At 43.4% G+C, this 19,163-nt stretch overlaps 2 protein-coding genes across 4 annotated transcripts in view; one reads left to right on the plus strand and one right to left on the minus strand.

Annotated features, from left to right (window-relative positions):
- Positions 1-16,146, minus strand: part of TMCC2 (transmembrane and coiled-coil domain family 2) — a 62,171-nt gene extending 46,025 nt beyond the window's left edge. Inside the window, exon 1 of one of the 3 annotated variants that reach the window (XM_021003044.2) lies at positions 15,371-16,138. In XM_021003044.2, the coding sequence (XP_020858703.1) occupies positions 15,371-15,577 (207 nt within the window). In that variant the 5' untranslated portion in view covers positions 15,578-16,138. Of the gene's footprint in view, positions 1-14,244; positions 14,661-15,370 lie in introns of those variants that run through there. The other 2 variants (XM_021003045.2, XM_078156379.1) reach the window with 2 other exon arrangements.
- A 249-nt stretch (positions 16,147-16,395) lies between these two features.
- DSTYK (dual serine/threonine and tyrosine protein kinase) overlaps positions 16,396-19,163 on the plus strand; it is a 79,541-nt gene continuing 76,773 nt past the window's right edge. The window contains exon 1 of the mRNA XM_021003242.2: positions 16,396-16,505. Coding sequence (XP_020858901.2) covers positions 16,396-16,505 — 110 coding nt within the window. The remainder of the gene's footprint in view (positions 16,506-19,163) is intronic.

Consider the following 19,163-nt stretch of genomic DNA (forward strand, 5'->3'; position numbering starts at 1 on the left):
ATAACAAATTCTACACATAACTTTTAAAACTGTCCGACTTATCTGTACTTTCTTCTGGACTACCTTCTGCTCTCTTCTTTGAATTGTAAAAAATGTTTCAATGGCCCTCTTTTTTTTCATAACTGTTACTAACCCCTTCTCTACTCCCAACCACCTCCCCAGTTAAAAACAGGAAAAAAAAATAAACCTCTTTTAACAGATAAGAATAATTAAGCAAAACAAATCCACAGACTGGCCACGTCCAAAAAAAAATGTATATCTCTTTCTGTATCTTGAGCTCATCATTTTTCTAACAGGAGGACAGTAATTTACTTCATCATAGATCCTCTTGGTAATTGCTTTGATCAGAATTATTAAGTCTTTCAGAGTTGTTGGGTTTTTTTTCAGAGTTGTTTTTCTTTACAATGTTATTTCTGTATGCATTGTTCTCCTGGTTCTGCTCACCTCATTCTGCATCAATTCATACTTTCCAGGATTCTCTGAAATAATTTCTCATCATTTCTTATAGTGTCACAATATTCCATTACAATTCACATACCACAATTTGTTCAGCTATTCCCCAACTGATGGGAACCCTCCCTCCTACTTTCTAGTTCATTTCTTGTAGGTATTTATGTAGTGTTTGTAGAAAATCCACTTTTTTCCTTTGAGCTTCCGCTTGCCGTTACTATGGTATTACTCTGTCTTTATAAATTGGATTCTGGCCATGTTTGGATCTATAATCATTCTTTATAGTGGTTGGTGTATCTTCAGTTTCTTTATCTCTCCGCCCTTAGTTTATGAATTGGGACTTTGTAATAGGTGCAGACTCTTTCCCATGCTGCGGTTTTGAGTGGGTGGGGTAGTCTCAATGCTTGGTCTTGTCCTCAATCCATTAGCTCCCCTCACATCCTGGAGGGCCTCTTGGATCTTTGAAGTTCAGAGCTCTGGATCTATAAGGCCCTCTATGACATCTCAGGTCAATATTAAGGACCTCAGAACCCCTCAGAACCTCAGACACCCTGGGGTATCCCATCCTGAAAGATAATGTGCTCCCCTGATTGATAGAAGGCACCTCATTGTGGGTTTCCCATCACCCTGGAGTTTTTCCCACTCTCGTTGCCATGGAACACAAAGCCTTGAAGGGTCCATGTGTGACCCACCTCCACTAGCACTCAGAGATTGATTTGCCTGAGCTGGTGGCCCCCTTTCCTACAGCCAATGGGCCAGTGGCTTCTGGCTACCTTCTTGTATGGTCCTGGGGTGGAAGAAGTCAGTTACTATAGTCTGTCATTGGACTTTTTGATCACATTTGGCCTGGTGTGATTTTCAGATTTTTGTTGGAGTGAGGAGGAGCTGATTGGCCTGCCTCTGTTCAGGAAGCCATTTTGTGGCAGAAGCCCCCAAACATCATCTCTCCTTTGCCTTTCTGAGGTATCTGTCATTTTCTTTTTTCAGAAATCATGTGTCGGGGCAGCTAGGTGGCGCAGTGGATAGAGCACCGGCCCTGAAGTCAGGAGGACCTGAGTTTCACATCTGGCCTCACACCAAACACTTGACACTTACTAGCTGTGTCACCCTGGGCAAGTCACTTAACCCCAATTGCCTAAAAAAAAAAATCATATGTCATGGTTTGCAGCCATGTAGTATCAAGGGAGGAGAACTGGTATTTAAAGACATGGGGGTTTCTTACCACTGAGAAGTTTGAGATCACTGAGTACTTACTGTGTGGGATTACTGAAAGCATTCTGAGATCACCAAGGAATTGCTGGAAGTGGAAAGGTCTCCTAGGGCAGTGTGCTAGCTGGCGATATTATTGTTGCTATTTCGGACCAGACCTGTGATTTCCTTGTTATAGGGAACACCAGGTGAGGAACTTCCTCTACCAATGCAAATCAGAAATTTCTAGCCTTGGACAATCTGCCCAGGGTCATGTACCCAATATGTATCAGAGGTGGGGACTGAAAGCCAGATCTTCCTCACACGAGACTAGCTCTCTACCTATTACATCAGGCCACCCTGCCTCTCACACCTGTACATTTACTATGTGGTCTAATAATTTGCATGTTGCTTTTTCAATGTCTGTTTTCCTGTATGTAAGATCTCACTTCCCTCAGACTAGACTGAGAACTCTGAAGGTCTGTTTCTTTTTTCTCTAGCAGCCCTCTCCTTGACCTCTAATGCACAGTAAAATAACGACGCTGCTACCAACACCATACTTATATAAGCATAGCACTTTCACCTACATTATCTCATTTGATCCTGAAGTCAAAAGCATTTATTAAGATCTTCACATTAAAACTTTAAATGAGGGGTGGCTAGGTAGTGCGGTAGATAGAACATCGGCCCTGGACTCAGGAGGACCTCAGTTCAAATCCGGCCTCAGACACATAACACTTAGTAGCTGTGTGACCCTGGTCAAGTCACTTAACCCCACTGCCTAACCCCCCCCCAAAAAAAACCCCAAATCAACAAAAAACCAAAACTTCAAGGGACATAGGATAGGCATTATTATTCCCATTTTACCAATAGGAAAACTGAGGGCCCAAAAGGATAAACAATTTGCTCAATGTCTCAGAGTGACTAAGTGTTCTGAGTGGTAGAATGTGACTCAGACCAGATCTTTTGACTCTTGACCTAGTGTTCTTTCCATTGGCCACAGACCCTCAGTAAGTATTTGTCAATGGATCCTTTTTTTTTTTAACTCTTCTCATTTTCTACAACTCTACACAGTGGAAGGGAATATTTATAAAGGTTTTAAGACAAGCAGGCAATCTGGAGCAAAGGGGAGCCCTATATTTCATCTTTGAGGTCAATCTAATATCTGGCATAGGGCTCTGGTTTGGAGTAGGCAAGAGGTAATAGAGTCCCCATTATTTCCTCTCATCCCTGTCTTAGACAAACTCCCATGATACTGAACTGCTCTGGAATAGGAGTCTGTCTTAGTTTGCTCTAGACCAAGGAATGTCAAACCAAATTGTAGCAGTAAACCCACTCAAAATGAACCTGAAGAAACCTTTAGATTCCAGGAGAGAGGGCACTGGTCCCAAGTTTGCCACTTTACCGTTTATGTGACCATGGGGAGATGGGTACATGAATACACTTTTAGTGAAGTTGGGAATTGATCCAAATGTTCTAGAAAACAATTTGGAATTATACCAAAAAAAAAATCACTGAAATATACTTGTCCTCTGACCTAGAGAAACTAATACTAGGCATATATCCCAAGGAGGTCAATAACAGAAGGAACGGTCTCACATATATAAAAATATTTATAACAACACTTTTTAGCAGCAAAGAACTGGAAACAAAGTGAGAGTCCACCAACTGGGGAATGCTTGAGCACATTATGATATGTGTGAATGTAAGGGAATATTATGGTGCAGTAAAAATTATGAATATAAAGAATTCAGAGGCACTTGAGAAAACTTATATGACCTGATACAAAGTAAGGTGAGCAGAACCAGAAGAATAGCTTACATGATGAACACCACAGATAGTCTAAAGGAAAACACCAGTAAAAAGACTTCAGAACTCTGATGAAAGCAGTGACTTCAGAAGACTGATGGCAAAGCATACCTCCCACTTCTCAGCAAAGAGGTTGTGGACTAAGGTTACAAACATGACCGATAACACTGATTTATTTTACTTGACTATTTATTCCATGGGAGGGCTGAGGGTAAAAAGTGGAAGGGGATTCAACAGAAAGTGACAGAGATGAAAGCACCAATAAAACAAAAAGAAATTGTTAAGATGGCTTAAGCAAGCTCTAACTTGGGACCAAGCTAAGTCCCTGGGTGGCACAGTAGATACAGCGCTGGGCCTGGAGTCAGGAAGACTCATCTTCCTGAGTTCAAATCCAGCCTCAGACGCTTACTAGCTGTGTGACCCTGGGCAGGTCACTTCACTCTGTTTGCCTCAGTTTCCTCATCTGTAAAATGAGCTGGAGAAGGAAATGGCAAATCACTCCAGTATCTTGGCTAAGAAAACCTCAGACGGGGTCATGAAGAGTCGAATGTGACTCAGCAAGAAGGTCCTCTAGAAGAACTGATTGTGGTAGTAGCTTTACCTGGAGCTAAATAGTAGCTGGTGCTGGGGCTATAGCTAGGTGCTTGTTGGAGTGAGGGTGGGGGTGGAACGTAGCCCTTCCTACTAGATTGGAGAACTGGACAAATACAAATAGGATATTTTTTTTTCAAGAAAATCACATGCACATATCACAACCCAGCTACAAGTTTTGAAAGTAAGGAAAACCATGGTGACTGGCTCTGGGGAACTCAGCGACCAACGCAGAGAAAGCCCCACCTGCTCTAACTAGCACACTCCAGAAAATAAATGTCACTTGCTTTCCCATAAAGACTTTTTAAAAAAAACTTTTCTTTCCAGGTGAAAAAAAACCCCCAAAACTTTTTAGCAGCCAAGTTACAACATGTTAGGAAAGTAGGGCAGAAGGTCTCGGAGAAGGACAGGCTCAGGAAAGTCATATAGACCTTATATACCCTGACAACAGAGGGGTAAAAGTTCTCACTTCTCCTTCAAGTAAAACTAGACGGAAAGTGGAACTTCCTACCAAAGCTGTTGCTGGACACAGGAATAAGTATAGGAAATAGGTTGGATATTTCCTTCCCCTAGAAATTTAACCAACTTCACCCCAGATTTCTATCTGTCTGGAGTTATCATTCCCCCAGGGTAAGAAAAGGTTAGGTAGGCCAAATACTTTTTGGAATTCCCTGCAGGAGGACTCTGTGGTCTCTGAGTTGTTAAAGTGTAACCGTTTTTCTTATTGAATCAACAAGCATTTATTAAGTGCCTATTGTATACTTAGCACAGTGCTCAATGCTGGAGACAAAAAGACAAAAGCAAAACCAACCCTGTCCATGAAAAGCCTATATTTTACTGGGGAGATAATATGTTGTATCACAGCATCATAGATTTAGAATTCAAAGGGACCTGAAAGACTGTTTATCCATGCTCTTCACTTTACATGAGAAAACATATGAGAAATGAGTGGCAAAGTGACTGAGGCTCGAAGTGACCTAGATAGGAAATGTCAGAGCCAAGGTTAGAACTCAGGTCCTATGATAACAAATCCTGATGCCCTTTCTACTGAGGTAGCTGATAGCATGGATACAGCACTAGGCCTGGAGTCAGGAAAACATGAGTTCAAATTTGGCCTCAGATACCTACCAGCTGTGTGACCCTGGGCAAGTAATTTATCCTATTTGTATAAATGGCTACTACAAGAATAATAGCACTTACCACCCAGGGTTGTTGTAAGGATCAAATGAGATAATATTAGTAAAATGCATTTAATGCAGAGCCTGGTGCATAAGCACAGACTATGTGCCAGGCTCTGCAGTAAGTGCTTAATAAATGCTTATTCTCTCCCTCCTCACTGCACTATGCTGACCCTACTTAGGTGTAGACATGATGCATATAAGATAGATACAAAGTTATCTAAGAGGTGGAAGACATTAGCAATAGATCTACCAGGGTCTGTTTTCAATTTTGCCTAAGGCCAAAACTAAAAATTTTCAGCCTTTTGCTCCATTGGGCCCAGAAATGCTCAGACACACCAGCTCATTCCTAAAGGTTCCCATGGTCTTCTTGACATTTCTAAGGGAAACTAGGATTTTTTTAAAAATACCTTACCTAATATGCATTTACCCTCTCCATTGTTACTGACTCTTTCCCCCCCAAGTTGGCTTAATAAAACATTCCTGAGGGGGCAAGCTAGGGTGACTAGGTCATCTTGAGTCACATTAAGCCAAAGTCCCCACATTATACAGTGAATCTTCATTTGGAGGAATCTGGATTGAAATTTTCCTCTATTTATAGGGTCTCTATGGAAACAGAGCTAATCACCGTAAAACCCACTCTCAGGCTACAAAGTGAATTGAGAAAGCCTGGGCTTGACTTGAAGAAGCTTCCCACAAAGGAAGTGCAAGGGGAGCCATTACCCCAGCTTTAGAACTCGTGACAAGGACAGTGGAGGTGAGGGAAAAGGCATCAGAGTTTGGGGTCTGCTCATGGTCTCTGCTGGAAACATCATTACACAAGGTTTCCAGAGTATTTTATTTTCCCCACTTCCAACTGGATATTAACAAATAAATCTCAGCTCAAGAAAGGGCATGTGATTTCTCCCCAGTGTTGTAAAGGGAAGAACCCTGGACTGACTGGGAGCCGGGAGACCCGAGTTCAAAGTTCAGCTTGAACACTAGTGGCTCCTTCTCAGTTTCCTGATCTGTAAAATGAAAAGGCTGGACTAGATGAGGGCTTCTTAGCCGTTTTACATGTGTTTTGGAGTCCTCTTTGGTGGTTTGGCAAGGCCTATGGACTTTTTTCAGGATCATGCTTTTAAATGCATAAAACACAGGGGATTAAAAAGAAAGCCAATTATATTGAAATACAGTTATCAAAGTATGATTTTTTTTTAAAACAAGTTAATGGACCTCCAGTTGACAGTCTCAAAAGTGCTGTCTAGTTCTGAGAGCCCTTCCAATTGCCATCGGTATAGACCACAGCCAGACTAAGACTCAGACTTCAAGACCCCACTCAAATCTCACCTTCTGTGAAGCCTTTCTTGTTTTGTTCATTCAGTCAGTTGTGTCTGACCTTTCATGATTTAGGGTTTTCCTGGCAAAGATACTGGAGTGGTTTGTCATTTCCTTTTTCAGTTTACTTTACAGATGAGGAAACTGAGGCAAACAGGGCTAAGTGACTTGTCTAGGGTCATACAGTGCCTGAGGCAAGTTTTGAACTCCAATCTTCCTGACTCCAAGCCTTGCACTCTATCCACTGTGCCACCTAGTTGCCCCCTTCCTTGACTACCTCAACCTAAATTCCTCTGTGCTCCTACTATACTAAGAGTACCATGCCCCTCTTCTGGAATTTGGTCATGTGCTACCTTGTTAATATCATCAGTCATTTGTCTTTACCTGTTATTTCAATCCAGTATCATTTATTTAACTTCCCTTTCCAGCTCTAAACAACTCTCAGCTGGGAAAGCCCCTTTTGTACCCTAGCCTAAATCCATCATGGTGTAAATGAGCTCCTCCTCCCCTTACCCCAACTCAGCCTTTCTCATCTGGAGACTGAGAACCACCACTCGTGTTCCTTGGTAACAACACTTTTCTAGCCACAAATCGCTGAGATGCAGTTGGTTTGGAAGGAGAGCTAAGTCTTGTTTACTGTTTTTGTAAACTGGCTAAGGGAGAAGGGTGAGGGAGGTCATGTTCTTTCAACCCAGCTCTGCTTTCCAGAGTACAGAACACAACTTCCTCTTTGGCTTTTTCAAACCAAACAGCCAAAGAAAGGCTTGATCCAGCCAAGTTACAAATACTTTTATTTTTCCTAAACAAAAAACCCGAACAGTAACAACAAAAACCACCTGTCATCATTCACCAATCCTGCTTCAGAAACCTCCGCCTTGTGATGGCCTGGACCATTGAGATGCTGGAAGAAGAACTAGTCCAACAGGGTCAATGGCGGCATTCCAAAAATTCCTCATCTTAAACTTCAGGGATTTCAAAAGGAGAAATGCCATTCTTAAGTGGAGAAAGGAAAATAGAGATGTTTCTGAGCTGGCTTCTTAGACCACAGAAAAACTGTGGTGCCAATTCTTCTTTTAAATTCCAGTCCAAAATTGGGACCAAACTGGCTATTTCAATTTTTCACTAAGAAAGATATTCCCATCAATGGGGCTGACAGTTAAAATGCAATTAGGAATAAACTAAGAGATGGTAATTCTGTAAATACTGAGCACACAGGAAGGCAACATGCCATCAAACCAATTAATTCAGAACCCAAATGCACACAACATTAGCATAGAACACTTCATTCTAAATAGGCTTTCCCAACATTAACTCCTTCAGCCCGATTCTTGCTCTTGCTGCTGGTACTAATAGATCACATTATATACGGCAACTTACAAAATGCTTTCCTCATAATAACTCCATGAGGAGGCAACTCAAGTCAACCCCCCCCTTTTTACTGATGAGGAAACTGAGGCTCAGAGAGATAATATGATTTGCCCTTGGTCAAATAGCCATTAAATGGTAGACCTGGGATTCAAACTTGGACCTTTTGACTCCAAGTCCGTCCTGCATGCCATACCATGCTACTTGTGGTCTTCTTGTGAGTTAGTAAGCACACCTTGACAATTAAGAACAGTCCCTTAAATTGAACAGTCCAGGGCAGCGAGGTGGCACAGTGGATAGAGCACCGGCCCTGGAGTCAGGAGGACTTGAGTTCAAATCCGGCCTCAGACACTTGACACTTACCAGCTGTGTGACCCTGGGCAAGTCACTTAACCCCAATTGCCTCACAAAAAAAAAAATTGAACAGTCCACTGAATTTGCTTGACTAGCCTACCTAGAAGGTCTAGATGGAATGAAATACATAACCGTGGCAGTCTTTACCATAACAGAAAAGGGGACAAGAATTGGCAATAAGGGGAGTTGGATGCTCCACACAAGTAATCTTTAGGACACGGCAAGCAGGTATGCTTGGCCAGAACAGTGTTTCTGTCTTTCCTTTAGCAGTCTTGCAAATATCTAATTTCCAGTAATACAGTTAGATAGACAGATTAATTAAGAGCATGCCAACTACGTGCCTGGCACTGTGCTAAGCACTTTATAAATGTTACCTCATTTGATTCTCACAAGAACCTTAGTTGGGAGATGCTATTATTTCCATTTAACAGATGAGGAGACCAAGGCAGAACAAGACTTGTCCAGGGTCACATAACTGGTAAGTGTCTGAGCCCACATTTGAACTCAAGTCTTTCTGACTTCAAGTCCAGGACTCTATCCACCTAGCTACCAGCAGCACTAATGTTGTCTTGTAACTAGCCCCTGGCAACTAGACATTTGCATGGCTGCTGAAAGAATGGCACAACTACCATTTTGGCCAAGCGTGCTTATTTGCTGTATCCTAAAATTTACTTGTTTGGGGTAACCAATACCTCCTGTTTAGAAGGACAATTCTTGTCATCCTCCCCTTTCAGTTTCCCTCTCCCATCCCCTCCCTCCCACTCTCTTGTGTTTTTGTATTTCTTTTCTTTTCTTTCTTTCTTTCTTTCTTTCTTTCTTTCTTTCTTTCTTTCTTTCTTTCTTTCTTTCTTTCTTTCTTTCTTTCTTTCTTTCTTTCTTTCTTTCTTTCTTTCTTTCTTTCTTTTTTTTGAGACTGGGTTTCCCTATTTTGCCCAGGCTGGAAATGCAGCAGCAACTCACTGGCCTTATCCCAACACTGCTGAGTCCCATACCTGTCAGACCTCGGCTGTTCTGCCCCATCCTCAGGCAGCCTGATGGCCCTTTGCTCCAGGGAGCTCAATGTCTTGTTGTAGGACTTAGGACAGACACTTTACTGGCTTTAGCCCTACTGAAACTCAGAACTCCTGAACTCAAGCAATCCACCAGCCTCAGTCTCCACTTCTGCAGCATCAGGGACTACTGGCATGTGCTTTCATGCTCAGCTGGATCCCTTCACTCATTCAAAATCTAAAACCAATCTTCCTTCTATCAGAAAAGTTTCTGTAGTTAACCCCACTTATGTTTCATTCTTGATGTCCTGAGGTCCCCATAATAAGCTACAACAGGTTATTTATACTTACATAGTCTAATTTATTTTTCATAAACATATATTCTTTCTCCTATTGCACTGAGAATGCCTGAAGGGGGGGGGGTGTCAGTCTCAAGCCACCACCTCCTCCTTCTCCTTCTTATCTTCCTATAGCCCAGAGCCTAGTGATCCTCACACACAAATGGTCAGTAAATATTGTGGACTACTTTGAATTATCCATTTCCTTACTGATCTGCCCCATTCTGGAAGCAGCCTAGCATTGACCCCCCCCCCCAGCAACCCAACCTTGTCATCAGTTTATGTCGATGAAGAGAATCGTCCATGCCTGAAAATACTAATATCAAAGGCTTTTCCAGGACCACATGAAGACACTAATAATGATCATGATAGTTACTCACATCTATGTGTCACTTTACAATCACAAAATGCTTTTCTACACATAATCTCATCAAATTCAGACTCATTTTGGTGCCACAAAGCCCAGGACATACACACACAGAGACATACACACACACACACACACACACACACACACACACACACACACACACACACACACGCTGCCTTGCTTGGTGTTATCTACTTGTACCTGTTGGAATGAATGATGAACAGAGACAGCGCTGGTACATAGGAAAGAAGGGAGGCATCGGGAAACCTGGTTTATAGTCTTGGCTCTCTCTAAGGATTAGTGGTAAGACATTGGGAAAGTCACTTTACCACTGTGCCTCAGTTTCCTCATTTATAGCTGGAAGGAGCTAGTCTAGATAATATCTTTCATTTCTGAAATCTGATGACCATTAACTCCCATACCTCAGATTTCCATAGGCTTTTTCTTGCGACCCCAAGATGATTCTTTGTTTCCCACTGCATCCATCTGAATTGTATAGCAGTATCTTTCCCATTTTATAGATGGAGCTACTGAGACACAGAGAGATTAAAGGACACGCTCAAAGACAAAATAAATTAGGGACAAAGCTAGAAATATAATCTAGGCCCAAAGTTCTCTAATGATGTTTTCACTAGACAATAGAGTTAATATAGTCTATGCAATGAGTGCCAAAACATTTATGTACATGAACAGGACTTGTGATCAAACATGGGTAAAGAGCCTAAAAGATCTTATTAGGAATTCCCTGAGAGGTGCCGCTTCTTACCATGTTTTCTGTCCTCTGCTCTGAGCCAAAGAAAGACTCTAATGAATGTTAGTATGGATGGAAGAAAAAAGACAACATACTGAAAGGCAGCTGAGTGGGTAGGCTGAGACTGGGGTTTAAATTCATCCATAAAATGTTTTGCATATCTGCACATGTATAATCTATACCACACTGTTTGCCCTCTCAAGGAGGGGGAAGGGGAGGGAGAAAAGGAGAGAATTTGGATTTCAAAATTTTAAAAAACAAATGTTAAAAAAAATTTTTTTACAAGTAATTGGAAAAAAATATAAAAATTTTCACTTCAAAAAAATTCATCCATAATCAGGAATGTGAATCAAAAAGGTTTCTTTCTCTTTCTTTATGGAAGAATCTCACAAATACAGGGTATTCCAAAAGCCCTAGTGAACTTTTAAACTATTAAAGATTATAATCGCACCAAGATTTTTGGGACATTTTGTATTTCTGCCAGAGGGATGGGTACCAACAGCCCAGAATACTTTTTACCTTGTGGGGGCCTAGAGTAGCACCTCTAAAATGTCTCAGGAAGGAACAACCTCTCTTGCACCCAGTGTGGAATTAGTCACTATGCCACAAACCTCAGAAACATCTATCACCACTGTATTTTTAAACAGGCCCATGTGCCCTGAGTCTGTTTCTGCTTCTCATCACTTCAGCTGCTAATGGGGGGGTGGGGGGAAGAGGAAGGAGAGAGAGAGAGAGAGAGAGAGAGAGAGAGAGAGAGAGAGAGAGAGAGAGAGAGAGAAGAAAGAGTGCCAAACTTTGATCTCTCCTGGAACAAAGCTTTCTTTACTGCTGGGGTGTGCCTGTGTCCTTTGGGCTCTGCCAAATCTCTCTGTGAAGTCCTAGATCACTGATGTCAAATAGAAATGGGGACCACCAAACTCCCTTCAGGCTACATACTGACTTAGAAAACCAGAAATTAACATTATGCTGTATTGTATTTTTGTTTATTTTGTGAAACATTTCCCAATTACATTTTAATCTAGTTCCTGCTGTACTCAGGTGTTGTTGGCTAGATGCCACAGCCTTAGTGTAGTTTTAAGCTTAAAACTGCACTAAAACTTTTGGGACACCCTGAACATGAAATAGCTGCAAAAAATACTGAAATATTTGCAGACAGGTCCACATCAATGACGATGACCCTCCAAAGGTAGTTTCCCAGTTACATTAGCGCATTGAGGCAGACAGGTGGTACAGTGGATAGAGATTGGGCCTAGAGTCAGGAAGACCTGTGTTCAAAACTGGCCTCAGATACTTAATAGTTGTGTAACCCTGGGCAAGTCATTTAACCTGTTTGCCTCAGTTCCCTCAACTGTAAAGTGGGAATAATAATAGTACCCATCTCTCAGGATTGTTATGAGGACAAATTGAGCTAATATTTGTAAGGTATGTGCTATAAAAATGTTTATTCCCTCCCCCCTCATATTATTATCTTTTAAAATTATTGCTTGACTTTTTTCCCCCGCCCATAATCATAGACTGGAGTCTTTCCCATTAGAATTGAACTATAAAAGAATGAGGAATTAAGGAATGGGGAGACACAGAATCAAAAGAAAATAGTAAGAGCTAACATTTATAGAGTGCTTTAAGGCTTACCAAACACTCTGAATACAGTACATTTGAGTCTTAAAACAACCCTGTGAGGGATATGGGATGGGTACTACTATGCCCCTCTGCCGGAGGAAAAAACTGAGACTCAGAGAAATCAAGTGATTTACCCAAGGTCACACACATCAAGGAATCCAAAGTTGAATTTAAGCCCAGAGCACCCCTCCACTCCATCACCCTACCTCCAGCTAAAGAAACCTTCCGCTGGGTCACCAGTGTCTACAGAACTCAGAGTTAGGAGAAGACTCTAGTGGAATGTCATCCAAATCTTTCTGACAAAAGCCAAAACACACCCCAATGAGGGTGCCTTGGACATGATCTTTCAGCATCTTTTGCAAGATGTTTGAAAATCTATCACAACTCAGAACTGTGTCACTTGAAAAAAAATGGAGTAGAGACATAGATGCTCATCAGAAAAGTTTGGAACCAAACTGTCAGTCTGGCTTCACAAAAGGCATGTGAGAAGGTAAAAAAAAATGAAATCAACTTCCTTTCATTTTCATCACTGGGTCTGAAATGAGTCAAACCCAACAGAATTCCTAGATTAATGATGAATTCTTCTCCCCCCACCCCACCTCGCAGCTTGCCCTACTACTCCAGCTCTATCTCTGGGAAGCAAACTTGGGCACAGTGTTTCCAGAGCTTTAAATCTAGTCCATCAGTATTCCTTGCCCCTTTACCTAGGGACAAAAGGACCAGAGAAGTTGTAACTTGTCCATGATCACATAGCAAATCAAAAACAGAATTCAGGTAAGAAATCGGCAGCCCCAATTCCAAGTTCAGTCATTGCACAGAGCTGTAAACATGTTGTGATGACAGGGTCAGAGATAAACAGGAAAAGGCATCGTCCACTTGCCTCTCTTGATCCCACTAGGTAAGTGGTGCTTGGGTCTTATCTGGCCTGCTCACGGCTCAAGTCCAATCTGCTGGGACCAACCTCAGTAGTAGTTTTCCTGAGTGGCTCCCACCCCCTCTCCCCCATCCTCTATTCCACACCCAAAACAAATTCTTGCTCTAGGGAGTACTGCAGCTAATACTAAGGACAGAACTGCTGATGCATCTGTCACTAGAGAGGATGGCAAAGTAACAGCCAGAGAGCTAGGGAAGATGTGGGTGGATAGAAGAGGTACAAGTCGCCATAAGACTGCCTTGTTGATAAGTACAAAATATTAGACTGCCCACTCACTGTTATCAGTTCACTCTCTGCCAGGAAGATAATAACCAGAATAAAATGAATGAAATTGGCAGTCTTTACTATGTGCCCTTGGGCTAGTGTTGCTGGCCCTGGACAACCGGATATTTCCAAAGCTGTCTTAAGGGTATGAGGAGGGTTTCTTACTGTCAGCAAGGAAACAGGGTTCTCTCAGTTTGAAATGCTGAGGAAAGAAAGTCTGTGAAAGCAGAGTGGGCCAGGCTCCTCTGGATCAGCAGAGAAGGAGTAGGAAGCCTATGGTTGTAGGATGGCATTTACCTTACTCATATTGTCAATAAAAGGCCATTTTAGAATGTTGTTTATTTACTAGGATTAAAGGAGCAAAAGGTTACTGAGCTATGCAGCAAGGGTTCCAGCTTCCTTTGGATTGTGACTTTATCCTAACATCCCCATCTAAAACCTATCCTACTTTGGGATATGGCTGTCATCAGGCCACTGGAAAGGCTAAGATGAAGGGTGGGTCAGCTGAAACCCTTTTCCAAAAAAATATGCCCCAAATCCTAAGGAGGTCTTGCCTGCAGTCTGCCCTCCATTCCTCCTGCTGACAACAATTAGGTTTTTCCTTCTCTCTTTAAGTAGTCAATTCAACATGAAGTTAGCAACCCTGTTGTTACCCGTCCCTCGCCCCCAAAAGAAAAGCAGAAAGGTAACATACAGGTAAGAGAACTGGTTTCTAAATATACTCACCTCTACCCCAGAGTTTTCTGACTTCAGTCCTCTCACACAAGATAAGGAGTGTCATTGGGTTTTGCTGGAGAGCTCCTCAGTGGCTGCTGCCATAGGTTACAGGCTTTATTTAAAGTAACTGATTCCTCTGTTCTTTCCTAGCCCAGGCCCTGCACCCCCGTGAGAGAAGCTATCTCCCTGAAGCATCAGTCTCCACAATGCTTAAGTTCTTCCAGAACCCAACATCCCTCAGTAAGATGAGAACAAGCCAGTGCCTGTCATCCCTGAGGGGCACTCTTTCTTAAAGGCACGTTATTATTGATTATTGCTGTTAGCCACACTGTTATTAGTACTCAGTACTAGAGAAACAGTCCCAAGGACCTCGGGCCTGAAGCTAACGACTGCTAATTGCACACACATCTTTCCTTTAGTTCCAGTCCTGGGCTCCTCACTCAGCATGTGTGCAACTTGAACCGAGTCCCTGAAGCCTCCCAAGAACCACTTGCGCCACCTGTCTGTTACCCAATCACATCAGGGATCTCCAAGCACCAGCTTAGCCTCTGGCTCCACCTAATGGCAAGATGTTCCTTTCTCCCATTTCACAGGTGGGCAAACTGAGCTCCAGGGTATCAGTTCCAAAGTCACTGGGGGGGGAAGGGGGGCTCAAGAATGGACTGCTGGTCTTTAATTATTATTCCCAAATCCTATCTCTTCTCCTCTCCCCTCTTCTCTCAGCCCAAAAGAGATAATTATGACAATGTTAACACTTTTAATTTCTCCAGTGTATTTGCTGCTAAGGAGCTAAAAGTACTTCACACATGATGTCAGGGATCCTCCTCTCTGGGTGAGTCACTAGAATGTCTGATGTATAGCCAGGGGAAACAAAGCTGAGGCTTGATGCCTAAGCTGTATGGCAGGGCCCTTGGGCAAATCATTTTCCTTTTCCGGGCCTCAGTTTCCTCATTTGGAAGATGAAGTCTAGATGATTCCTAAAAGGCCCTTTCCAACTCTTAATATTTAATGATCTATGATTCAAACCAGTAGCTCACCTCTGATCCCTGACCTCAACTTCCCTCTCCACTTTCACCTCCAGTTTCTAGTTGACCTGAGGACAAGAAAGGGAGGGAGAGGGAGAATCTAGGCTCACCTTTAAATCCGGAGGCTTGCTTCTAGCGCCAGGGTTGGGGGCCATGGCAGCACCTGCATCTGGAGTCGCTGGGGCCACAGCAGGATTTGCACTCGTGACCTCTCCAGGTTTCAAGTCCGGGCCCGGCAGGTGGCAAGCAGCATCTTCCAGCCCGGCTCCATCCTCCTCCTGCTGTTGCTGCAGTTCGTCAGACTTGCACCTCTTCATGGTGAATATGGGTCGGTTTGGGGATCTGTCCCTTCCAGCGCTGCCTCTTAAGGGAGAACTGTTCTCCCTCCTTCCCACCCAGAAAAGGAGCAGTGAGTTTTAAAAAACAAAAAGATTGAAATTTAAAGAAAAAAGAAGGGGGTGCTGAAGGAATAAGGGAACCTTGGTCACTGCCTGGAGCAATTCATTCTGATCTGGGTACCAGATGCCAGGTCTCAGTCAGCGCTGGGCAGCAGAAGTCCTTGGGCAAAGTCATTGGAGGGGAAGAAGGATGGAAGACCACGGTCCCAAAACTTTCTGCTTCAGGGCATGGGCTGCAAGAGGGAAAGCTGGACTGCAAACTGCAGTGGACGGCGGCGCATCCTTCCCCGCCCGCTGCCTCGCCTGGGAGAGGTAGGGCATGGCATGGGGCAGCCAGCCGGGCAGATCCTCCTTGGCTGCCCTCGGCGCCGGCCACAGCCCCCCAGCCCTGGCCTGCCCGGCTGCGCCCCTCCCCGCATGGAGCGGCCAGCGCCTCGCCCGCAGAGTGCCCAGCTCTCGCTCCCTTTCCCTCTTCCCCCGCCCTCTCCCTCTCTACCCGCCCTGAGCCTGCTGCAAAGGCACAGCTGCCAGAGCTGGAGAGCGGCGCGCACAACCTACCCCGCCCGTCTTCCTCAGCCCAGGAGGGGATGGCAAACTAGGACGTCGAGTGACATCGACGCGCGGCCAATAACCGGGCGGCAGGCCGAGGGGGCGTAGCCCAGGCACGTTGGAGGGTTGGTTGCACTGTGCATTTCCCCCCGGAGTGGGCTGGAGGGCGATGCTGCTGCGTTTTAGCAATGCAGAGAGAAGGCTTCGGGGAGCGGGGAAGGGAGGGTGGCGGGAAGCGTCTGGGTGCGCCCGTCACCTCCTCGGGAGAGCGACCCTACGTCTCCCACCCGCCAGCGAGGCAATCACTTGGAACATTCTCCCATTCATACACTGGTCTTTGCCACACCTGCCTCCCCCTCGCCTCCCCCTCCCACCTCGACTTTGCAAATTAGACCACTTAAACCATGATATCGAGCTTCTTCTGGAGACCTGGAGAGGGTTGAAGGCCACTCACTGTCTCTACATCCTCTGCTTCATGCTAGGCGGAGAGTCCTGAGAGGAATCTGGGCAACCCAAACAGATCCGTTCAAACTCGAGTGAATTTCTGGCTTTGAAAACAGCCTGTGGGTGAACCTTTAACTTGTCCCCAGAGATTTACAAAGGTTTCAGTCATTTAAGATTGAGACGACCTGGCAAATGGCTAATGCCTATTTGTAATGACTCTTTGCAAGGTGTGAGAAGAAATCTCTTTCCGTCAAAGCCCACTGAGTTATTCAAACTAGAGTCCTCAAGGGTCACACAGAGAGTGATTCTGCCGCAGGTTTCTAAGTGATGAGTATGGACTCACCTTCCTCTCAGAATATGAGAATGACAGGAAGGATTCCATTCAAATCAACAAATATTTATTAAGCATGCTGGCTATTGTTCAGCACCTGGCATTGTGATAGGTGCCAGGGATAGAAAGGGAATGAAAGAAAAGAAAAGAAGGAAGGAAGAGAGAGAGGGAAAACTTCCTTTCCTTCAAAGTGTTTCCATTCTACTTGGAGGAAGCAATGTGTCTGTAGGACAGATAAGCAACTGCAAAGAAGAGTCAGCCACCACAAAAGCATGTACCACATGGACGAGTAGCAAACTTGGATAACTGTCACAAAACCAGAGAGAGAACTTCCTATGTTGTCAGGTTGCTAGACAAGTCATTTGCATATCTTCCTCTGGAAGACTGCAAAAATTACAAACGTCAAAGAAGTTTGTCTAACAGAATCACAATGGAGTGGACTGATTCTGGAACAACAATCACAAAAAAGTTGTTCGCATCACAGCTGAATCCATAGAAAGAAAAGATGTTATCATTTTTAGCACTTTTCTGTATTGTACTCAGATTAACCTTAAGCTTGATTTGAATAAACTTTCATACTCAGAGGAACAGCTAAATTTCCAATTTACTGTCAATCTTAGGTCTGACCTAAAATTCAGGTCAGTATAAAACAACAGCAGCAGCAGCAGCAACAACTGTAGGCCAATAGAATTTGGTAATTCAGAGTAATGAATGATACTCAACCTTATGGCATAAAGACTGTCAAATGGCCTGCACATTCCATTCCAGTGGTCAAATCCCCAGAAGTTCAAATGTGTCCCTACATATTTCTGAATTCTGTTATCAGATTACAGCACAGACATCTATAGCCAGAGAATTTGGATAGAAAGTCAGTGTAAAGACATATGTGACTTATAGCCATCTGTTTGAAGCTGATGGCAAATTTTTATTATTCAGAGTAGAGTCATGAGTACCCCTGGTAAATGGGACTGAGATTACTTTTAGATAATTGAAAATTTGAAATCGGTTTTTTGTTCTAATTTTCTTTGAGGAAAAAGCAGGTGCAGGCTGTGATTTGATATTTAAGATAAAACAGAACCAATTCTCTTCCCCCACCCCAACCTGTGCCTTTGTCCTATTTCTTTTTCCTTTGGCTAGACAATGGGGTTAAGTGACTTGCCCAGGGTCACACAGCTAGTAAGTGTTATGGGTCTGAGGCTGGATTTGAACTCAAGTCCTCCTGACTCCAGGGCCGGTTCTCTATCGACTGCGCCACTTTTGTCCTATTTCTAATAGTATTCCTTGTCTGAAACTTGGGCATTATATTTTATTTTCCTCTCTCCCTAACCTCCAGTTGCCAAGTCCTATTAGTTCTGTCTCCCCAAAATCTCTTGTGTGTGTCATCCCTCTCCATTGCTACTGCCGCTATCCTAAAACAGGTTCTCGTTATCACCTAATAATTTCTGGATTATTGCAACATCTCCCTTTATACTGTTGTCAGACTAACATGTTTTTCCCCACATATATGATCATATCATGTCAGTCTTGTTCAAAACTTCTCAATGACTCCTTCTTGCCTACTGAAAAAAATTCAAATTTTCACTGTATTATTATAATACTTTTCCTTCATATACTGCCAAATTAACCTTCCTTTTTCACACATATCTGATCACGTCATGTCACCCCTCAGTTCAAAATCAAACCCTGTTGCCTGCTGAGAAAAATTCAAACTCTTTAGCCTGGCATTTGGGGATCTCCATAAACTGGCAGGAGCCTACATTTAGAGCTTTAGCTCATATTACTTCACTCCACACAGTTTACACTCCAGCCACATTGGACTACTTGCTCTCCCACATACATGTCCCCATGGTATGTCCCCTTCCTCTATGATTTTGCTCAACCCATTGTCTATAATCAGAAAGGTGTACCCCCACTTCACACCCATTACTACCCGCATAAATCCTGTCCATCTGGGGCAGCTAGGTGGCACAGTGGATAGGACACCAGCCCTAGAGTCAAGAGGACTTGGGTTCAAATCTGACCTCTAACACTTACTAGCTGTGTGACTCTAGGCAAGTCACTTAACCCTGATTACCTTGCCAAGAAAGAAAGAAATCATATCTATCTTTTAATGCCACCTTCTCCATGAAGCTTTCCTTGATCCTCCAGTGAGTAATGAACCCTTCTTCACATGATTCTCAA

This window comes from Phascolarctos cinereus, unplaced genomic scaffold, assembly GCF_003287225.1.
Source record: "Phascolarctos cinereus isolate Bilbo 61053 unplaced genomic scaffold, phaCin_HiC Scaffold_5;HRSCAF=322, whole genome shotgun sequence".
In the NCBI taxonomy this organism is placed as follows: Eukaryota; Metazoa; Chordata; class Mammalia; order Diprotodontia; family Phascolarctidae; genus Phascolarctos; species Phascolarctos cinereus.